The sequence below is a fragment of the Pleurodeles waltl genome, chromosome 3_1 (genome assembly GCF_031143425.1).
Source record: "Pleurodeles waltl isolate 20211129_DDA chromosome 3_1, aPleWal1.hap1.20221129, whole genome shotgun sequence".
Classification (NCBI taxonomy): Eukaryota; Metazoa; Chordata; class Amphibia; order Caudata; family Salamandridae; genus Pleurodeles; species Pleurodeles waltl.
In genome coordinates this window covers 31,994,275-32,018,320 of record NC_090440.1, presented here as the reverse complement: position 1 = coordinate 32,018,320, position 24,046 = coordinate 31,994,275, and the positions used below count along the sequence as shown (strand labels likewise).

The window sequence follows — 24,046 nt, the reverse complement described above, 5'->3', positions numbered from 1 at the left end:
TTACCTCCACCAAACTTGGACTGAAGAGTCACTGGACTGTGGAAGTCACTTGGACAGAGTTGCTGGGACCACGCTCGTCGTGCTGAGAGGGGACCCAGAGGAACAGTGATGCAGTCTTTTGTTGCCTGCGGTTGCAGGGGGAAGATTCCGTCTACCCACGGGAGATTTCTTCAGAGCTCCTGGTGCAGAAAGGAGGCAGGCTACCCCCAGAGCATGTACCACCAGGAAACAGTCGAGAAAGCCGGCAGGATGAAGCGATACAAGGTTGCAGTAGTCGTCTTTGCTACTTTGTTGCGGTTTTGCAGGCATCCTGAGCAGTCAGCGGTCGATCCTTTGAGAGAAGGTGAAGAGGGAGATGCAGAGGAACTCTGGTGAGCTCTTGCATTCGTTATCTGAAGAATTCTCCAAAGTAGAGACCCCAAATAGCCAGAAAAGGTGGTTTGGCTACCTAGGAGGGAGGATTGGCTACTAAGAGAGGTAAGAGCCTACGGGAAGGAGTCTCTGACGTCACCTGCTGGCACTGGCCACTCAGAGCAGTCCCGTGTGCCAGCAATACCTCTGTTTCCAAGATGGCAGAGGTCTGGGGCACACTGGAGGAGCTCTGGGCACCTCCCCTGGGAGGTGCAGGTCAGGGGAGTGGTCACTCCCCTTTCCTTTGTCCAGTTTCGCACCAGAGCAGGGCTGGGGGATCCCTAAACCGGTGTAGACTGGCTTATGCAGAGATGGGCAGCATCTGTGCCCATCAAAGCATTTCCAGAGGCTGGGGGAGGCTACTCCTCCCCAGCCATCACACCTATTTCCAAAGGGAGAGGGTGTCACACCCCTTTCTCAGAGGAAATCCTTTGTTCTGCCTTCCTGGGCCAGGGCTGCCTGGACCCCAGGAGGGCAGAAACCTGTCTGAGGGGTTGGCAGCTGCAGTGGAGACCCAGGAAAGGCAGTTTGGCAGTACCCGGGTTCTGTGCTAGAGACCCGGGGATCATGGAATTGTCTCCCCAATGCCAGAATGGCATTGGGGTGACAATTCCATGATCTTAGACATGTTAGACATGTTACATGGCCATGTTCGGAGTTACCATTGTGACGATATACATAGGTAGTGACCTATGTATAGTGCACGTGTGAAATGGTGTCCCCGCACTCACAAAGTCCGGGGAATTTGCCCTGAACAATGTGGGGGCACCTTGGCTAGTGCCAGGGTGCCCACACACTAAGTAACTTTGCACCCAACCTTCACCAGGTGAAGGTTAGACATATAGGTGACTTATAAGTTACTTAAGTGCAGTGGTAAATGGCTGTGAAATAACGTGGATGATATTTCACTCAGGCTGCAGTGGCAGGCCTGTGTAAGAATTGTCAGAGCTCCCTATGGGTGGCAAAAGAAATGCTGCAGCCCATAGGGATCTCCTGGAACCCCAATACCCTGGGTACCTCAGTACCATATACTAGGGAATTATAAGGGTGTTCCAGTATGCCAATGCGAATTAGTGAAATTGGTCACTAGCCTGTTAGTGACAATTTGGAAAGCAGAGATAGCATAACCACTGAGGTTCTGGATAGCAGAGCCTCAGTGAGACAGTTAGTCATCACACAGAGAACACATACAGGGCACACTTATGAGCACTGGGGCCCTGCCTGGCAGGGTCCCAGTGTCACATAGACTAAAACAACATATATACAGTGAAATATGGGGGTAACATGCCAGGCAAGATGGTACTTTCCTACACCAGGGTCCCCCAATTCCAATAATGACTCACTGGGGGTCCCCGGCTTCGAATAATGATTCAGTGGGAGTCTTGTTCAGGAGAAAAGCAAGAATAGGCAGGAAACCCATCAAATCAGGAGCAGGGACGTGAAACAGACAAGAAAGCCATCCAATCTTGAACAAGGGGCTGACGCCGAGGCCATTGTGAGTGTATTGAATGTGTTGAAAACAATAGCCCTCAAAAGCTGTCTGTAGTCAAAGCCCAAGAAGGACTAAGGGGCATATTTATACTCCGTTTGCGCCGAAATTGCGTCGTTTTTTTTTACGCAATTTCGACGCAAAACTAACGCCAACTAACGCCATATTTATACTATGGCGTTAGAGGCGAATAGCGCCAAAGTTCCCGGAATGTGCGTCATTTTTTAGCGTGAACCCCTTCCTTGCGTTAATGATATGCAAGGGAGGCGTTCCCGTCTAAAAAATGACTCCCAGGCCTTTACGTGGTATTTATACTCCCGGGCAAAAGAGACGCCCGGGAGTGGGCGTGGCTAAAAACGGCGCATTTGCGCCGCTTTTTAACGCCTGGGTCAGGCATGGCGTTAAGGGACAAGTGGGCTCAAAATGAGCCCAGAGTGCCCTCCCCTGCTCCCAGGGACCCCCCCTGCCACCCTTGCCCACCCCAGGAGGACACCCAAGGCTGGAGGGACCCACCCCAGGGACATTCAGGTAAGTTTTTTTTTTTTTTTTTGAATAATTTTTTTTGGCATAGGGGGGCCTGATTTGTGCCCCCCTACATGCCACTATGCCCAATGACCATGCCCAGGGGACAGAAGTCCCCTGGGCATGGCCATTGGGCAAGGGGGCATGACTCCTATCTTTACAATGATAGGAGTCATGTTGATGGGGGATGGGCGTCGAAAATAAATGGCGCAAGTCGGGTTACGACGATTTTTTCGACGTAACCTGACTTGCCCCATTTTAAGACGCCCATGCGCCATTTTCCCCCTACGCCGGCGCTGCCTGGTGTACGTGGTTTTTCTCGCGCACACCAGGCAGCGCCGGTCTGCTTGCGCCGGCTAACGCCATTCAATAAATACGGCGCCCGCATGGCGCTGCAGAATGGCGTTAGCCGGCGCAAAACTTTTTGACGCTAAACTGCGTTAGCGCAGTTTAGCGTCAAAAAGTATAAATATGGGCCTATGTTGCAGCTTCCAGACTCCAGGACTCCCCTACACCAGTAAGCTTCTTGTGACTTCACTTTGTTTAGTCCACCACCCCTGTCTCTACTCCTACCCTCTAATGCAGAGCCTAGATAAATACCTGTATTCAAAATATCTCAAATATGCTGGGACATTTCTCCCTGGCGACAGATTGACAAATTTGGGTGTGAGATCACCATGAATAAAATGGCCATTTCGTACATAAGGATGGGTGTACCAAAAATGATGTTGGGAGGGCAGCCTGTCCAATGTGACTTTAACTGGCATCACAGTTGCACATACGCCTTCCACTTCCCTCAGAACAGGATGGCAGAAAGCCCAGGAGAGCGGACAAGACTTTCATCTTTTTTAATGGATGCATTTTTACCACCCACCTCCAAATCAGGTTTTGTGTTACCATATTACTACTTTGAGTAGTACATATCATGCCAACATATTCCCATTATAATGCCACACAATGTATAATGTCACTCTACATTCCCATATTATTGCTATTTACATTGTACAGCGTCACACTACATAATCACACTTTGGAGGATGTATAGACTTCTTTCATTTATTAATTCTCAATAGCTCTAATGTTACCATGAGATAGTTTCAAAGCGCTTTATGAGGGGTTGAGTGGATGTTTAGAAGGGATCAAGCTGGGTCAGCGCACCCTGAGAGACATTGGGCCTGATTAAGACTTTGGCAGAGGGTGTTACTCGATCACAAATGTAATGGATATCCCGTTCGCCGTGTTACAAGTGCCATAGGATATAATGGAACTTGCAATAAAGCGGGCGGGATGTCTGACACATTTGGGACGGAGTAATCCCCTCCCCCAAGGTCGTAATCAGGCCCATTATGTCCACTGGGTGGCTCACTCACTCCTATAGGAGCAGTCAGCTTTGATATCATCCAAATGCTTGCCTGAGCAGATGAGTTTTCAAGGTTCTCCTGAATCTCAGGAAGTCTTCCTGAAGATGGATGGGTGGGATGCAAGTCTATGAGGAGAAAGAGCCTTTCACACCGCCATTATTGGCCTGAAGACTTGGTTTCACAGGTTGACGGAAAGTGTGGGTCGCTCACCCATCTGAGCCGCCATGTCAGCAGTGAAGTTGTCATCATGTTAGACAGGTAGGAGGACCCACTTAATGTAAAGCCTTGGGCAGAGGGCCTAAGGTTTTGAATTCTACATAGTGATTGTTGGCTAGTCAGTAGGTAAACCTCTGGTGTGTGAGATGGTTAGGTCGGTTCGTGTCAAAGATGAGGTGGACACTTCAGTTTGTACTCCTTGGTTCTTGCACCAGGTCATGTTTGGCCGCCTTCATAGATTCCAGTTCAGTCCTTGGCCCTGCAGCTGAGCTCTACTGCATCCAAGGTGATCCACTGAGGTGGGAATGTCAGAAACAGGGTTCCCTGGAGAACAAGCAGATCCTAGGCATTGTAGGTGACGTTCTCCATAGGAGCCACTCATACTTGTAAGACTAGGGTAAGCACTACAGTACACACCTTTGATTGAGATGCTGCCTAATGGCCACTGAATGTCACACAACATTCACACATTCACACTTGGGACAAGGTATAGTTCCACACTAGATTGATACATCACACTTTGGACAGAGTATAGTTCCACATTAGTTTTACATATTGACACTTTGGACAAGGTACAGTTCCACACTAAATTGACGCATCACACTTTGGACAAGGTATAGTTTCATCCTACATTCACACAGTCACACTTTGAACAGGGCACAGTTCCACACTCACTGACAGATTCACACTTTGGACAAGGTTTAGTTCCACACTATGTTCACGCAGTCAAACTTTGAACAGAGTATAGTTACACACTACATGACACATTCCCACTTTTGACAAGGTATAGTTTCAGCCTATATTCACACAGTCACACTTTGAAAAGGTTATAGTTCCACCCTCACTGACACATTCACACTTTGGACAAGGTATAGTTCCACTCTACGTTCACACAGTCACACTTTTAACAGGGTTTAGTTCCACACTACATGACACATTCACACTTTGGACAAGGAATAGTTTCATCCTACATTCACACAGTAACACTTTGAACAGGGCACAGTTCCAAAATTCACTGACACATTCACACTTTGGACAAGGTATATTTCCACACAACATTCACACAGCACACTTTGAACAGGGTTTAGTTCCACACTACATTGACACGTTCACACATCGGACAGAGTATAGTGTCACACTGCATTCACTTATGACCACTTTGAACAGGGAAGGTGGCATACTACATTCAAATTTGAACACTTTTGACCAGAAATGCGCTATTGTACATTTACATAGTAATAATTTGTACAGGATTTAGTGCCATATTACATTCACATAATAATACTTTGGGCAGAGTGTGGTGGCACACTAAATTTACATAGCAATATTTTGAACAGTTTAAAGTGTACCCCACATGTTTACTAGGTCCAAGTCCCTCACTAGGTCACTGATTCCAAGTGCCCTCCTGTTCACTGAGTCAAGCTGCACCACCTGCCCCCTAAGTCCCTATGCCCCACAAGCTGAGACAAAGTGTCCCACATGATCACTGAATCTCATTACTCCAACTGATTACTTAATACCAGTATACCACAGACCCAGTGCCCACCTGTTCACTGTTTGCCTGTTGTCCATCTGTTCGCTGACTCCTAGTGCCCTACCTGCTCACGGACTCCTAGGGTCCCACCAGCTCCCTGACTCCTAGTGTCCCACCAGCTGACTGACTCCTAGTGCCCCACCTGCTCACTGACTCCTAGTGCCCCACCTGTTCTCCATACTCCTAGTGCTCCACCTGTTCACTGACTCCTAGTGCTCTACCTACTCACTGACTCCTAGTGCCCTACCTACTCACTGACTCCTAGGGTCCCACCAGCTCCCTGACTCCTAGTGTCCCACCAGCTGACTGACTCCAAGTGCCCCACCTGCCCACTGACTCCTAGTGCCCCACCTGTTCACAGACTCATAGTGCCCCACCTGTTAACTGACTCCTAGTGCCCCACCTGCCCACTGACTCCTAGTGTCCCACCAGCTGACTGACTCCTAGTGCTCTACCTGCTCACTGACTGCTAGTGCCCACCTGCTCACTGACTCCTAGTGCCCCACCTGTTCACAGACTCATAGTGCCCCACCTGTTCACAGACTCCTAGTGCCCCACCTGCCCACTGACTCCTAGTGTCCCACCAGCTGACTGACTCCTAGTGTACCACCAGCTGACTGACTCCTAGTGCCCCACCTGCTAACTGACTCCTAGTGCCCAAATGCTCACTGACTCCTAGTGCCCCACCTGTTCACAGATTCCTAGTGCCCCACCTGTTAACTGACTCCTAGTGCTCTACCTGCTCACTGACTCCTAGTGTTCCACCTGCTAACTGACTCCTAGTGCCCTAATAACTCACTGACACCTAGTGTCCCACCCTCCTGCCCACTGACTCCTAGTGTCCCACCTGCTAACTGACTCCTAGTGCCCTGCCTACTCACTGACACCTAGTGTCCACCCACCTGCCCACTGACTCCTAGTGCCCCACCTGCTGACTGACTCCTAGTGCCCCACCTGTTCACAGACTCATAGTGCCCCACCTGTTAACTGACTCCTAGTGCTCTACCTGCTCACTGACTCCTAGTGCTCTACCTGCTCACTGACTCCTAATGCTCCACCTGCTAACTGACTCCTAGTGCCCACCTGCTCACTGACTCCTAGTGCCCCACCTGTTCACAGACTCCTAGTGCCCCACCTGTTCACAGACTCCTAGTGCCCACCTGCTCACTAACTCCTAGTGCCCCACCTGGTCACAGACTCCTAGTGCCCCACCTGTTCACAGACTCCTAGTGCCCCACCTGTTCACTGACTCCTAGTGCTCTACCTGCCACTGACTCCTAGTGCTCTACCTGCTCACTGACTTCTAGTGCCCACCTGCTCACTGACTCCTAGTGCCCCACCTGTTCACAGACTCCTAGTGCCCCACCTGTTCACAGACTACTAGTGCCCCACCTGTTCACTGACTCCTAGTGCTCTACCTGCTCACTGAAACCTAGTGCTCTACCTTCTCACTGACTCCTAGTGCCCACCTGCTCACTGAGTCCCACTGCAACGCTCCATGTGTTCACTAAACCCCAACACGGTCACTGACTGCTACTGCCTCACCTAATCACTGATAACCGGCACTCCACCTGCTCACTAACTGCCAATGTCCAACCTACTCACTGAGTCCCAACGCACCTCCTGTTCACTGTTTCCCACTGCTCCATAAGCTCACTGAATCCCAGTGCACTATCTACTCCTTGAATCCCAGTGCACCATCTGGTTACTGAATTCCAGTGCTCCATTTGGTCACTGATTCCCAGTGCACCATCTGCTACTGAATCCCAGTGTACCATATGTTCATTGAACACCAGTGCACCATTTCATCACTTAATCCTGTTGTGCCATCTGCTCACTTAATCCCAGTGCGCTATCTGCTCACTGAATTCCAGTACACAAACTGATAATCGAATCCCAGTGCGCCATCTCCTCACTGAATCCCAGTGCACCATCTGCTCACTGAATCCCAGTGCACCATCTGCACACTGAATCCCAGTGTATGGTCTGCTCACTAAATCCCACTGCACGGTCTGCTCACTGAATCCCAGTGCACCGTCTGCTCACTGAATCCTAGTGCACCATCTGCTCATTGAATCCCACTGCACCATATGTTCACTGAATCCCAGTGCACCATCTGCTCACTGAATCGCAGTGCACCGTCTGCTCACTGAATCCCAGTGCATCATCTGCTCACTGATTACTAGTGCCTCCTGCTACTCACTGCGTCCCAGTGCTCCCTCTTCTCACTGACTTCGAACCTGAGGCTCCTCTTTCTTTGGTATGTAATGACAGGCATTGAGTTCTGTCACTCTGTTTTGCTGTTGTAGGCACTTCGCAGCTGGTGCATGAGGGGGACATTGCGGTCTAACGAGGCCGCAGTGCCAGGGTGTGTCCAAACAACAGCTGCTTTTGGCCAAAATCCATTGATGGGACCGTCCCTGTGCCCTACAACCTCAGTTCCACTTACAGTAAGTGCACTTCTTCTCTGAGGTAAACATTTATATGCATCTTCTTTGGTAACTACCCTTGATTTCACACTTCCCTCTTTTCACTCTTACTTTCCTTAGGTCCCTCAGATGTTGCTGCACTCAATGAGGCAATGCTGGAGTTTGCAACATTAACCTGCATCCGCTTCGTGGAACGCACAACGGAAGCAGATTATCTCCAAATCAGTTCTGGAGGCGGGTAAGAACAGAGCCAGCTCCAGGTGGTGTGGTGTAGTGGGTGCCATCTGTGTGTCCTCAATGACTCTGTACATGTCCTCTTGTGAAATGCTCTCATTACTGGACTCTCTATGGCTCTGTACATTGTTTCATGTGATAGATTCTCATTACAGGACCCTCTATGGCTCTGTACATGCTTTCACGTGATAGATTCTCATTACAGGACCCTCTATGGCACTGTAGATTCTTTCACGTGATAGATTCTCATTACAGGACTCTCTATGGCTCTGTACATTCTTTCATGTGATAGATTCTCATTACAGGACCCTCTATGGCTCTGTACATTCTTTCACTTGATAGATTCTCATTACAGGAACCTCTGTGGCTCTGTACATTCTTTCATGTGATAGATTCCCATTACAGGACTCTCTTTGGCTCTGTACATTCTTTCATGTGATAGATTCTCAATACAGGACCCTCTGGCTCTGTACATTCTTTCATGTTATAGATTCTCATTACAGGACCCTCTAAGGTTCTGTACATTCTTTCATGTGATAGGTTCTTATTACAGACCCTCTATGGCTCTGTACATTCCCTCTTGTGATAGATTCTCAATACAGGACCTTCTGGCTCTGTACATTCTTTAATGTGATAGATTCTCATTACAGACCCTCTATGGTTCTGTACATTGCTTCTTGTGATAGCTTCTCACTACAGACCCTCTATGCCTCTGTACATTATCCCTTGTGATAGTTTCTTAAGACAGACGCTCCATGCCTCTGTACATTCTTTCACGTGATAGGTTCTCATTACAGGACCCTCTATGCCTCTGTACATTCTTTCATGTGATAGATTCTCATTACAAAGCCCTCTGTGGCTCTGTATATTCTTTCACATGATAGGTTCTCATTACAGGACCCTCTCTGTCTCTGTACATTCTTTCATGTGATAGATTATCATTACAGGACTATCTATGGCTCTGTACATTCTTTCATGTGATAGATTCTCATTACAGGACTCTCTATGGCTCTGTACATTCTTTCATGTGATAGATTCTCAATACAGGAACCTCTGGCTCTGTACATTCTTCCATGTGATAGATTCTCATTACAGGACTCTCTATGGCTCTGTACATTCTTTCATGTGATAGATTCTCAATACAGGACTCTATGGCTCTGTACATTCCCTCTTGTGATAGATTCTCAATACAGGACCTTCTGGCTCTGTACATTCTTTAATGTGATAGATTCTCATTACAGACCCTCTATGGTTCTGTACATTGCTTCTTGTGATAGCTTCTCACTACAGACCCTCTATGCCTCTGTACATTATCCCTTGTGATAGTTTCTTAAGACAGACCCTCCATGCCTCTGTACATTCTTTCACGTGATAGGTTCTCATTACAGGACCCTCTATGCCTCTGTACATTCTTTCATGTGATAGATTCTCATTACAAAGCCCTCTGTGGCTCTGTATATTCTTTCACATGATAGGTTCTCATTACAGGACCCTCTCTGTCTCTGTACATTCTTTCATGTGATAGATTATCATTACAGGACTATCTATGGCTCTGTACATTCTTTCATGTGATAGATTCTCATTACAGGACTCTCTATGGCTCTGTACATTCTTTCATGTGATAGATTCTCAATACAGGAACCTCTGGCTCTGTACATTCTTCCATGTGATAGATTCTCATTACAGGACTCTCTATGGCTCTGTACATTCTTTCATGTGATAGATTCTCAATACAGGACCCTCTGGCTCTGTACATTCTTTCATGTGATAGATTCTCATTACAGGACTCTCTATGGCTCTGTACATTCTTTCATGTGATAGATTCTCAATACAGGAACCTCTGGCTCTGTACATTCTTTCATGTGATGGATTCTCATTACAGGACTCTCTATGGCTCTGTACATTCTTTCATGTGATAGATTCTCAATACAGGACCCTCTGGCTCTGTTCATTCTTTCATGTGATAGATTCTCATTACAGGACTCTCTATGGCTCTGTACATTCTCTCACGCGATAGATTCTCATTACAGACCCTCTATGGCTCTGTACATTCCCTCTTGTTATAGATTCACATTGATGAACTCTCTATGGCTCTGAACATTCTTTCACATGATAGATTCTCATTACAGAGCCTCTATGGCTCTGAACATACTTTCGTGTGATAGATTCTCATTACAGACTCTTTATACCTCTGTACATTCTTTGTGGCTCTGTAGATTCCCTCTTGTTATAAATTCATATTAATGGCCTCTCTATGGCTCTGTAAATTCCCTCTTGTTATAAATTCACATTAATGAACTCTCTATGGCTCTGAACATTCTTTCACATGATAGATTCTCATTACAGAGCCTCTATGGCTCTGAACATACTTTCGTGTGATAGATTCTCATTACAGACTCTTTATACCTCTGTACATTCTTTCATGTGATAGATTCCCATTACAGACCCTCTATGCCTCTGTAAAATCTTTCATGTTATGAATTCACATTAATGGACTCTCTATGGCTCTGTGGATTCTTTCATGTTATAGATTCCCATTACAAGCCCCTCTGTGGCTCTCTAACTTCCTTCTTGTGATAGATTCTAAGTATAGGATCCTCTATGGCTCTGTACATTCCTCCTTGTGATAGATTTTCATTACAGGACTCTCTATGGCTCTGTACATTCCCTCTTGTGATAGATTCTCATCACAGGACCCTCTATGGCTCTGTACATTCCCTCGTGTCATAAATTCACATTAATGGACTCTCTATGGCTCTGAGCATTCTTTCATGTGATAGATTCTCATTACAGACCTTCTATGGCTCTGAACATTCTTTCATGTGATAGATTCTCATTACAGACCTCTATGCCTCTGTACATTATCCCTTGTGATAGTTTCTTGATATAGATTCTCTATGCCTCTGTACATTCTTTCATGTAATAGATTATCTTTACAGACCCTCTATGGCTCTATACATTCCCTCTTGTTATAGATTCACATTAATGGACTGTTTATGGCTCTGTAGATTCCCTCTTGTTATATATTCATATTAATGGCCTCTCTACGGCTCTGTACTTTCCCTCTTGTTATAGATTCACATTAATGGACGCTCTATAGCTCTGTACATCCCCTCTTGTGAGAGTCTTGTTTCTGGACACTTTATGGCTTCCATTAGACTATATGTGCCATATAGAAAAAACAAATACATAAATACAAACATACATACATTCATGAATACATACACACCTCCAAGACTCTATATTTTCCCACACAGTGGCACAGATTCCCATTACTGCACCTCTATGGCTCCTTACATTCCCTCATGTTGGCACAGACTCCCATTACTGCACCTCTACGTCTCCTTACATTCCCTCATGCTGGCACAGGCTCCCATTACTGCACCTCCAAGACTTCTTCCATTCCCTCACGGTGGCACAGACTCCCATTACTGCACCTTCACGGCTCCTTACTTTCCCTCACACTGGCACAGACTCCCATTACTGCACCTCCACGGCTCCTTATATTCCCTCACTCTGGCACAGACTCCCTTTACTGCACCTCCAAGACTTCTTACATTCCCTCATGGTGGCAAATACTCCCATTACTCCACCTTCACGGCTCCTTACATTCCCTCACGCTGGCAGGGACTCCCATTACTACATCTCCAATACTTCTTACATTCCCTCACGGTGGCACATACTCCCATTACTGCACCTTCACGCCTCCTTACATTCCCTCACTCTGGCACAGACTCCCATTACTGCACCTCCAATACTTCTTACATTCCCTCACGGTGGCACATACTCCCATTATTGCACCTTCACGTCTCCTTACATTCCCTCACGCTGGCACAGGCTGCCCATATTCCACCTCCACAGTTCTTACATTCCCTCACTCTGGCACAGACTCACATTACTGCAGCTCCATGGCTCTTTATATTCCCTAACACTGGCACAGACTCCCATTCCTGCTTCTCCAAGACTCCTTAACTTCCCTCACGGTGGCACAGACTCCCTTTACTACACCTCCATGGCTCCTTATATTCTGTAACAGTGGCACAGACTCTCATTACTGATCTTTCAGGGCTCTTTATACTCCTTAACACTGGCAAACACTCCCATTCCTGCAGCTCCATTGCTCCTTACATTCCCCCACACTGGCACAGGCTCCCATTCCCACATCTCCATGGCTCTTTACATTCCCTCTCACTGGTACAAGCTCTCATTACTGCACCTCCACAGCTCCTTACATTCCATCACACTGTCACAGACTCCTATTTCTTCACCTCCCTGGCTCCTTACAGTCCCTCACGGTGGCACAGACTCAAATAACTGCACTTCCATGGCTTCTTAATTCCCTCATGTTAGGACTGACTCCCATTATTATACCTCCATGGCTCTTTACATACACTCATGCTGGTGAGGACTCCCATTACTCCTCCTCCACAGTTGCATACATCCCATCATGCTGGCAGACTCCAGTTACTACATCTTCAGGGCTCCTTACATTCCAATACATTGTCATAGATTCTTTTTACTGCACCTCTAGGACTCCTTACATTCCCTCAAGGTGGTACAGACTCCCATTACTGCACCTCCACGCCTCCTTACATTCCCTCACAGTGGCACAGACTCCCATTATTGCACCTCTATGGCTCCTTACATTCCCTCGTGATGGCACAGATTCCCATTAATGCACCTCCAAGGCTCTTTAGATTCCCTCACAGTGGCAGAGACTCCCATAAATGTACCTCCATGTCTCCTTACATTCCAACACACTGGCACAGACTCCAGTTACTGCCCCTCTATGGCTCCTTATATTTCCTCACGGTGGCACAGACTCCCAATAATGCAAATCCATGGCTCCTTACATTCCCTCACGTTGGCATAGACTCCCATTAATGCAAATCCATGACTCCTTACATCCCCTCATGGTGGCACAGATTCCCATTAATTCACCTCCAAGGCTCTTTAGATTCCGTCCCAGTGGCAGAAACTCCCATAAATGCACCTCCATGTCTCCTTACATTCCCTCACACTGTCACTCCAGTTACTGCCCCTCTCTAGCAGGCTGGCTTGGCTTATAGTGGGTACCTAATGGTACTTACACCTTGTGTCAGGTCCAGTTATCCCTTATTAGTAGATTAGTACTTTTCTAGCACCTTAGGCTGATAGAGGTAGCTATAGCAGAGCAGTTTAGGCTGAACTAGGAGACATGCAAAGCTCCTACTATACCACTTATATCATAAAGCACTATATCATAAGAATCACAATACTCAGAGTTACCAAAAATAAAGGTACTTTATTTTAGTGACAATGTGCCAAAAATATCACCAAGGTTGTACTCCCTTAGGAGATAAGTAAAATACACAAAATATACACACAAACCAAAATCAGGTAAGTAAACAGAAAAGTAGTGCAAACACTGTAGAACACAATAGAATGCAATAGGCCTAGGAGCAACACAAACCATACACTCTGAAAGTGGAATGCGAACCACAAAGGGACCCCAGGCCTAGTGTAGTGTGTAGAGGGTCGCTGGGAGTGTAAGAAAACACTAAGGGTGTCCACGATACCCCACCCCAAGACCCTGAAAAGTAGGAGGAAAGTTACCCTACTTCCCCAGAAACACATTAAAGTTGTGATAGGGGATTCTACAAAGACCACAACTGGCTGCAAAGCACTTAAGATAGATTCTTGGACCTGAGGACCTGTAAAGGAAGGGAACCAAGTCCAAGAGTCACAAAAGTGTCCAGGGGGGCAGGAGCCCACTAAACCCCGGATGAAGGTGCAAAATGGCTGCCTCTGGGCGGAAGAAGCTGAAGATTCTGCAACAACGGAAGGTGCCTGGAACTTCTCCTTTGCACAGAAGATGTCCCACAGCGTGCTAGAGGACGCAGAGTGGCTTCCACGCAGAAAGACCGCAAACAAGCCTTCCTAGCTGCAAAGGTCACGGTTGAAGGAAAAGGGTGCTTCCCGGACCCAGGAAGGACCAGGACGTCGCCACCTGGACGAAAAGACAGAGGGGGCACTCAGCAACACAGAAAGCCCACGCAGAAGCAGGCAGAACCCGCGGAACTACTTGAACATGGGTTCAAGAAAACTGAGCACAGCGGTCGTCTCAACACTACAAAGGAGGGTCCCACAAAGCCGGAGATCAACTCAACAAGTTGAGCAATGCAGGACAGAGTGCTGGGGACCTGGGCTGTGCTGCCCACAAAGGAATCCTTGCAAGAGTGCACAGAAGCCCTAGCAGCTGCAGTTCACGCTGTACACAGGATTACTGTCTAGTGTGGGGAAGCAAGGACTTACCTCTACCAAATGTGGACAGAAGGACCACTGGACTGTCGGGGTCACATGGATCTAGTTCCTGTGTTCCAGGGACCACGCTCATCACGATGAGAGGGACCCAGAGGACCAGTGAAGCAGACGTTTTGGTGCCTGTGGTAGCAGGGGGAAGTCTCCGTCAACCCACGGGAGATTTATTCTTGGCTTCCACTGCAGGGTGAAGGCAGACAGCCCTCAGAGCATGCACCAACAAGTAAACAGTCGAGAAAGCCGGCAGGATTAGGTGCTACAATGTTGCTGGTAGTCTTCTTTCTAATTTGGTGCAGTTTTGCAGGCGTCCTGGAGCAGTCAGCGGTGGATCCTTGGCAGAAGTCGAAGAGAGAGATGCAGAGGAACTCTGGTGAGCTCTTGCATTCGTTCTCTGAAGAGAAGCCCACAGGGGAGACCCTAAATAGCCCTCAGAGGAGGATTGGCCACCTAGAGAGGTAAGCACCTATCAGGAGGGGGTCTCTGACGTCACCTGCTGGCACCGGCCACTCAGAGGCCTCCATTGTGCCCTCACACCTCTGCATTCAAGATGGCAAAGGTCTGGGACACACTGGAGGAGCTCTGGGCACCACCCCTGTGGTGGTGATGGACAGGGGAGTGGTCACTCCACTTTCTTTTTTCCAGTTTCGCACCAGAGCAGGTGCTGGAGGATCCCTGAATTGATGTAGAGTGGCTTATGCAAGCAGGGCACCATTTGTGCCCTTCAAAGCATTTCCAGAGGCTGGGGGAGGCTACTCCTCCCCAGACCTTCACACCTATTTGCAAAGGGAGAGGGTGTAACACCCTCTCTCAGAGGAAATTCTTTGTTCTGCCTTCCTGGGACTGGGCTGCCCAGACCTCAGGAGGGCAGAAGCCTGTCTGTGGGTTGGCAGCAGCGGTAGCTGCAGTGAAAACACCAGAGACCTGGTTTGGCAGTACCCGGGGTCCATGCTGGAGCCCCGGGGATGCCTGGGATTGGCACCCCAATACCATGTTTGGCATGGGGGACAATTCCATGATCTTAGATGTGTTACATGGCCATATTCAGAGTTACCATTGTGAAGCTACATATAGGTACCAAACTATGGGCCTCATTATGACCCTGGCGGTAGAGAACCGCCAGGGCCAACGGGGGCGGGAGCACCGCCGACAGGCCGGCGGTGCTCCCTTGGGCATTCTGACCGCGGCGCTTTTGCCGCGGTCAGAACGGGAAAACCGGCGGTCTCCCGCCGGTTTTCCACTGCCCCTAAGAATCCTCCAAGGCAGCGCAGCTCGCTGCGCCGCCGAGGGGATTCTGACAATCCTTACCGCCATCCTGTTCCTGGCGGCTCGCCCGCCAGGAACAGGATGGCGGTAAGGATTGTCGTGGGGCCCCTGGGGGCCCCTGCAGTGCCCATGCCAATGGCATGGGCACTGCAGGGGCCCCCGTAAGAGGGCCCGCTAGTATTTCACTGTCTGCGTAGCAGACAGTGAAATACGCGACGGGTGCAGTAGCACCCGTCGCACCTTCCAACTCCGCCGGCTCGATTACGAGCCGGCATCCTCGTGGGAAGGGAGTTTTTCCCTGGGCTGGCGGGCGGTCTTTTGGAGACCACCCGCCAGCCCAGGGAAAAACTCATAATACCCTCCGCGGTCTTCTGACCGCGGAGCGGTATTATGGAGGGCGGCATCCTGGCGGGCGGCCTCCGCCGCCCGCCAGGGTCATAATGAGGCCCTATATGTAGTGCACGAGTGTAATGGTGTCCCCGCACTTACAAAGTCCGGGGAAATTGCCCTGAACTATGTGGGGGCACCTTGGCTAGTGCCAGGGTGCCCTCACACTTAGTAACTTTGCACCTAACCTTCACTAAGTGAGGGTTAGACATATAGGTGACTTATAAGTTACTTAAGTGCAGTCTAAAATGGCTGTGAAATAACGTGGACGTTATTTCACTCATGCTGCAGTGACAGTCCTGTGTAAGAATTGTCTGAGCTCCTTATGGGTGGCAAAAGAAATGCTGCAGCCGATAGGGATCTCCTGGAACCCCAATACCCTGGGTAACTGGGTACCATATACTAGGGAATCATAAGGGTGTTCCATTGTGCCAATTAGAATTGGTGAAAATGGTCACTAACCTGCAGTGACAATTGTAAAGGCAGAGAGAGCATAAGCACTGGGGTTCTGATTAGCAGAGCCTCAGTGACACAGTTAGGCACCACACAGGGAACACACATTCAGGCCACACTTATGAGCACTGGGGCCCTGGCTAGCAGGGTCCCAGTGAGACAGGTAAACACACACTGACAAATAGGGTTTTCACTCTGAACACTGAGGTCCTGGCTAGCAGGATCCCAGTAAGACAGTAAAAACACATTGACATATACTCACAAACAGGCCAAAAGTGGGGGGTGACAATGCTAGAAGGAGGCTACCTTCCTACACCCTCTATGGCTCCTTCTATTCCCTCACGGTGGCACAGACTCCTATTAATGCAAATCCATGGCTCCTTACATTTTCTCACGCTGGCACAGACTCCCATTACTTCACCTCTGTGAATCCTTACATTCCCTCATGCTGGCACAAGCTCCCATTACTGTTTCTCCATGGCTCCATACATTCCCTCACGGTGGCACAGACTCCCATTACTGCACATCCACAGATCCTTAGATCTCCTCAATCTGGCACAGACTACTGTTACTGCTCCTGCATGGCTCCCTACATTCCCTCACGGTGGCAGAGACTCCCATTAATACAAATGCATGGCTCCTTACATTCCCTCACGTTGGCACAGACTCCCATTACTTTACCTCTATGACTCCTTACATTCCCTCATGCTGGCACAAGCTCCCAATACTGCTTCTCCATGGCTCCTCACATTCCCTCACGGTGGCACAGACTCCAATTACTGCACATCCACAGCTCCTTAGATCTCCTCACACTGGCACAGTCTCCCATTACTGCAGCTGCATGGCTCCCTACATTCCCTCACGGTGGCACAGTCTCCCATTACTGCAGCTCTACTTCTCCTTACATTCCCTCATGCTGGCACAGATTCTCATTAATGCACCTCCTCAGCTCCTTACATTCCCTCACGCTGGCACAGACTCCCATTACTGCACCTCCACGGCTCCTTACATTCCCTCATGGTGGCACAGTCTCCCATTACTGCAGCTCCACGGCTCCTTACATTCCCTCATGGTGGCATAGAGTCCCATTACTGCAGCTCCACGGCTCCTTACATTCCCTCACGGTGGCACAGTCTCCCATTACTGCAGCTCCATGGCTCCTTACATTCCCTCACGGTGGCACAGACTCCCATTACTGCACCTCCACGGCTCCTTACTTTCCCTCACAGTGGCACAGACTTCCATTACTGCACCTCCACGGCTCCTTACATTCCCTCACTCTGGCACAGACTCCCCTTACTGCACCTCCACAGCTCCATACATTCCCTCACGGTGGCACAGACTAGCATTACTGCACCTCCACGGCTCCTTAAATTCCCTCACGGTGGCACAGTCTCCCATTACTGCAGCTCTATGGCTCCTTACATTCCCTCACGGTGGCACAGTCTCCCATTGCTGCAGCTCCATGGCTCCTTACGTTCCCTCACAATGGCACAGTCTCCCATTGTTGCAGCTCCACGGCTCCTTACATTCCCTCACAGTGGCACAGACTACCATTACTGCACCTCCACGGCTCCTTACATTCCCTCACGGTGGCATAGACTTCCATTACTGCACCTCCACGGCTCCTTATATTCCCTCATGGTGGCACAGTCTCCCATTACTGCATCTCCATGGCGCCTTACATTCCCTCACGGTGGCACAGTCTCCATTACTGCAGCTCCACGGCTCCTTACATTCCCTCACGGTGGCACAGACTAGCATTACTGCACCTCCACGGCTCCTTACATTCCCTCACGGTGGCACAGTCTTCCATTACTGCAGCTCTATGGCTCCTTGCATTTCCTCACAGTGGCACAGTCTCCCAAGTCTGCAGCTCCATGGCTCCTTACGTTCCCTCATGCTGGCACAGTCTCCCATTACTGCAGCTCCACGGCTCCTTACATTCCCTCATGGTGGCACGGACTGCCGTTACTGCACCTCCACGGCTCCTTAGATCTCCGTACACTGGCACAGACTGCCGTTACTGCTCCTGCATGGCTCCCGACATTCCCCCACACTGGCACAGTCTCCCATTACTGCAGCTGCATGGCTCCCTACATTCCCTCACACTGCCACAGTCTCCCATTACTGCAGCTCCATGGCTCCCTATATTCCCTCACTCTGGCACAGTCTCTAATTACTGCACCTCCATGGCTCCTTACATTCCCTCACACTGGCACAGTCTCCCATTACTGCAGCTCCATGGCTCCCTATATTCCCTCACTCTGGCACAGTCTCTAATTACTGCACCTCCATGGCTCCTTACATTCCCCCACGCTGGCACAGACTGCACTGATTTTGTGCAACACATTCTTTCCTGCTGCTACTCCCATGTCATCAATGGTCCCCCAGTGCTCTTTAACCTAGCAAGGTTATGTACTTGCTCTGGTTAGAACTGATTCAGATGAGGCCCCCTCCCCTCCAGCGCCTTGAGACCCTCATGGGTGAGTAGCCACCCTTTACATAAAATGATTGATTGATTGATTCATAAGGTGAGGGAGATCTTGCAGCCGGGACCCCAGGACTCCCAGGGCCTGAAATGCATTAGGTGAAAGGTGAGTCATATTCTAAGTAGGAATGTGAACAGAAGAAGGTGCATTAGGAGTTTATACTTTTGGATTCAAAACGTATCTGTCAAATGGTTTAGAGAGAAATGTATTTGAAGTATAACGAATTGTAAGTTTAAAAATACTATTTCGATGACCTGAGGGTTAAACAGTTGCACAGGAGGGGGCTCTGCCCAGAGTCTGGACACCACCGTACCAGAGGGTCCCTGTGATCATCATTCCATCTCAAACCACGTTCAGCCCTAGTCACAAACATATTGTTTAAAGCTGCAAACACTTTACTTACGCCTTCCAGGAACCCACAAAAGGATTCCTTGCAGGAGTAAATCCCATGCAAGAGGAAGGAAGTGGGCGTAGTGGAAGGGGATCAAATCACCCACAAATTTGCTGTGGTTTACGGAAAGGGCTTTCTTAAAAGGCAAAAATACCTCATTGCAGGGAAATCGTTTTCCTATGGAAAACAAGAGAAAAAGTATGTATGTGCACAACGTGGTCCGTTCTCCATGTGCGTAATCTGCGCTGTGTACTTATTTCAACACTATCTAATAACACACATAGCAACAGGTAGGAACCAAGGGGATGGTCTTCATGCCAAGAAGATGTGTTAATGACATTCCCAGGAGTGCACCGGAACACCTTTCCATGTGTCCCTCTGTAAATGTTAGGGAATTAAAAATGTGTAAAAGTATGTTCAGGCACCAGTTTAAATCTCCACCCATAATATTATGATTTGTTTGGGATTCCGGCCAGTGCGATGTTCAGCCGGAACCAGAATAACATATAGCTGCCAGCCAATCAAAGCATGACGGCCCTGGCGTAAGATGGCCTACCGCCACTTTAGTGCTACCTTTGCTTCATTTTTTTAATGCTATGGTGGCACTAAGGTGGCCTTTTCCCTGCGCTATATTTTTCCCTGCACCTAGTTTTGCCTTTTTTTCCCGCCGCTGCGTCCCCTGCGGCCCCTCCAGCCTCCCCCCTCCTTCTGACCACTTAGTTTTGCCTTTTTTTCCCGCCGCTGCGTCCCCTGCGGCCCCTCCCCCCAGCCCCTCCATTGGACAGGCCCTCCCGCCTCCCAGCTACCACTCCCACCTTCCCCTCCTCTTATGCCAGCCGCAGCGCAGTGACAGGGAGCAACCTTTGACCCTGCTACTGCAGACAGGTTGCTCCCCGCTCCGCCTTTCTGCGCTCCGTCCCGTTTTTCACCTGTTTTGCTTTTCCCTGCCGCTGCGTCCCCTGCGGCCCCTTCCGCCTCCCCCTCCTTCTCACTGCTTAGTTTTGCCTTTTTTTCCTGCCACTGCGTCCCCTGCGGCCCCTCCCGCCTCCCCCCTCCTTCTCACCGCTTAGTTTTGCCTTTTTTTCCCACCGCTGCGTCCCCTGCAGCCCCTCCCGCCTCCCCCCTCCTTCTCACCGCTTAGTTTTGCCTTTTTTTCCCGCTGCTGCGTCCCCTGCGGCCCCTCCCCCCAGCCTCCCCATTGGACGGGCCCTCCCGCCTCCCAGCTGCCACTCCCAACCTCCCCTCCTCTTATGCCAGCCGCAGCGCGGTGACAGGGAGCAACCTTTGACCCTGCTACCGCAGGCAGGTCACTCCCCGCTCCGCCTTTCCGTGCTCCATCCCATTTTTCACCCGTTTTGCTTTTTCCTGCCGCTGCGTCCCCTGCGGCCCCTCCCGACACCCCATTCCTTCTCACCGCTTAGTTTTGCCTTTTTTTCCCACCGCTGCGTCCCCTGCAGCCCCTCCAGCCTCCCCCCTCCTTATCACTGCTTAGTTTTGACTTTTTTTTCCGCTGCTGCGTCCCCTGCGGCCCCTCCCCCAGCCCCCCATTGGACAGGCCCTCCCGCCTCCCAGCTGCCACTCCCATCCTCCCCTCCTCTTATGCCAGCGGCGGCACGGCTGCGCAGCGGACGTGCGCAGCGGGCGCGCCGCTTTTGTGCCGAATGCGCGCCAAAGGGAAGCCCGTCTGCGCCTGGACTGCACCCAGCGCCACCCCCCTGGTCCACAAGACCCCTGCACCTCTAGACGTTGCTACACGGCCGACCAACTCAACGCCCTCAACCCCAGCCGCATCACAGCATGCTCCCAGCCCTCACCAAGGAACACCCATGCACCCTTCGCATGCCGCACCTGCAGATTCACCTGCGACAGAACAACGAAACAAACAAAGACCAAAACTAACCACCTCCACTGCATCCTCCTCAACACACGCACACAAGCACGCCATCGAGCTCTGGGATCTGCTCGACTCCACGGCCCCAGACATAGCCTTCCTTACCGAAACCTGGTGGAACGACTCCTCAGCGCCCGACATCGCAATAGCCATCCCGGACGGCTACAAGATCATCCGTAGGGACCTCAAAAACGGAATCGGAGGAGGCATAGCCATCGCCCACAAATCCTCCCTCAAGGTCGACACCCACACTGACGACTCCCTCAAGACCGCCAAACACCTACACTTCCGCATCCACACCGACCCCAACACCACTCTCAGAGGAACGCTCATCTACAGACCCCCGAACCACGAGCACCATTCAGCGAATCCCTCGTTGACCTCACCAGCACCCACGCACTCACCTCAACGGATTACATCCTCCTCGGGGACCTAAATTTCCACCTGGAGAACAACAACGACACCAACTCCACTACCCTGATCGACAACCTCACCAACCACGGCCTCAGACAACTCGTCAACACACCAACCCACATCGCCGGCCACACGCTTGATCCCATCTTTTCCTCAAGCACCCACGTCACCTTCAACCATACCACCGTACTCCACTGGACCGACCACCACTGCATCCACTTCACCTACAAGAAACCTACCGAGCACCACCGCACCCAACAACCACCCCGCCGATGCTGGAGCAAAGTTAGGGAAGACCAGCTTACCAACGCCCTCGCTCAGAACCCACCCCCCGACTCCACCGACCCAGACACTGCCGCCAACAACCTCACCCTGTGGATCAACGTCTGCGCCAACACCCTCGCGCCACTCAAAAAACCCACCAACAACCAAGCCAGAAGAAAAGCCGCCTGGTTCACAGACGAGCTCCTAAATTCCAAACGCCACTGTCGGAAGCTAAAAAAGGAATGGCTCCTCAAACGCACACCTGACAGCCTCACAGCCCACAAGGACGCCACCCGCAAGCACCACCAACTCATCAGACAAGCCAAACGATCCCACTTCAAAGACCGACTGGACAACAACACACACAACAGCAAAGAGCTCTTGAGCATCGTGAAAGAACTCTCCAACCCTAGCGCCAACATCAACGACATCCCTCCATCCCAAGAACTCTGCAACGCACTGACCACCTTCCTCCACCGGAAGATCACCGACATCCACGACAGCTTTGATGCCACTCCCACGCCAGACCCCACCCCCAAACACTCCACCTGTGCAAACCACCTGACCTCCTGGACCCACGTGAACGACACAGAGTCACGCAAGATCATGAACTCCATCCACTCAGGATCTCCGTCAGACCCCTGCCCTCACCACGTATACAACAAGCCGACTCCACCATCGCCCCCCAACTACAGAATCAACATCTCCTTCGAAACAGCGACATTCCCTGAAAAATGGAAACACGCCGAAATCCGTGCCCTCCTCAAGAAGCCCAAAGCAGACCCCAAAGACCTCAAGAACTTCCGACCCATCTCCCTACTCCCTTTCCCAACAAAGGTGATTGAAAAAATCGTCAACACACAACTAACCAGCCACCTCGAAGACAACGGCATCCTAGACCCCTCCCAGTCTGGCTTCAGACGAAACCACAGCACCAAAACCACCACAGACGACATCAGATGCCAAATGGACAATGGCAAAACATCAGCCCTCATCCTCCTGGACCTATCTGCCGCCTTCAACACAGTCTGCCACCGCACCCTGAAATCACGCCTCCACGAAACCGGAATTCAAGGTAAAGCCCTCGACTGGATCGTCTCATTCCTCTCTGGCAGAACCCAGAGACTCCGCCTCCCCCCCTTCCGTTCCGAAGCCACCGACATCATCTGCCGCGTCCCCCAAGGCTCGTCCCTCAGCCCGACGCTGTTCAACATCTACATGGCCCCCCTCGCTCAAGTGGCCCGACAACACAACCTCAACATTCTCACCTACGCCTACGACACCCAGCTCATCCTCTCACTCACCAAAGACCCCCACACCGCCAAAACCAACCTCTACGAGGGAATTAAATCCATCGCCGAATGGATGAGAAACAGCCGTCTGAAACTGAACTCGGACAAGACGGAGGTCCTCATCCTCGGACCCACCCCATCCGCCTGGGACGACTCCTGGTGGCCCACCGCACTAGGAACCCCGCCGACACCGTCCAACCACGCTCGCAACCTGGGCTTCATCCTCGACTCCTCCCTCACCTTGTCTAAACAGGTCTACGCAGTTTCCTTCTCCTTCTACAACACACTCCGCATGCTCCGCAGAATCTACAAGTGGATCCGAACAGAAACAAGAAGAACAGTGACACAGGCCCCCCTCAGCAGCAGGCTGGACTACGGCAACGCACTCTATACAGGCATCCCAGCAAAAGACCTACTACGCCTCCAACGTATCCAAAACACATCTGCCCGGCTGATCCTCAACGTACCCCGCCACAGCCACATCTCCCACCACCTGAGAAACCTTCACTGGCTCCCCGTGGACAAAAGGATCACTTTCAAGCTTCTTACCCACACTCACAAAGCGCTCCACGACACCGGACCAGCCTACCTAAACAACAGACTCAGCTTCTACACCACCACCCGTCAGCTCCGCTCCACTAACCTCGCCCTCGCCATCGTCCCCCGCATCCGAAGAAAGACCTCCGGCGGCAGATCCTTCTCA

The 24,046-nt window shown here is 50.3% G+C and overlaps 1 protein-coding gene across 1 annotated transcript in view; it reads left to right on the top strand.

Annotated features, from left to right (window-relative positions):
* The window catches only part of LOC138283726 (embryonic protein UVS.2-like), a 304,218-nt gene that overhangs the window by 210,949 nt on the left and 69,223 nt on the right, over window positions 1-24,046 (top strand). Inside the window, exons 4-5 of the mRNA XM_069221771.1 lie at window positions 7,843-7,983; window positions 8,083-8,200. Coding sequence (XP_069077872.1) covers window positions 8,115-8,200 — 86 coding nt within the window. The 5' untranslated portion in view covers window positions 7,843-7,983; window positions 8,083-8,114. The remainder of the gene's footprint in view (window positions 1-7,842; window positions 7,984-8,082; window positions 8,201-24,046) is intronic.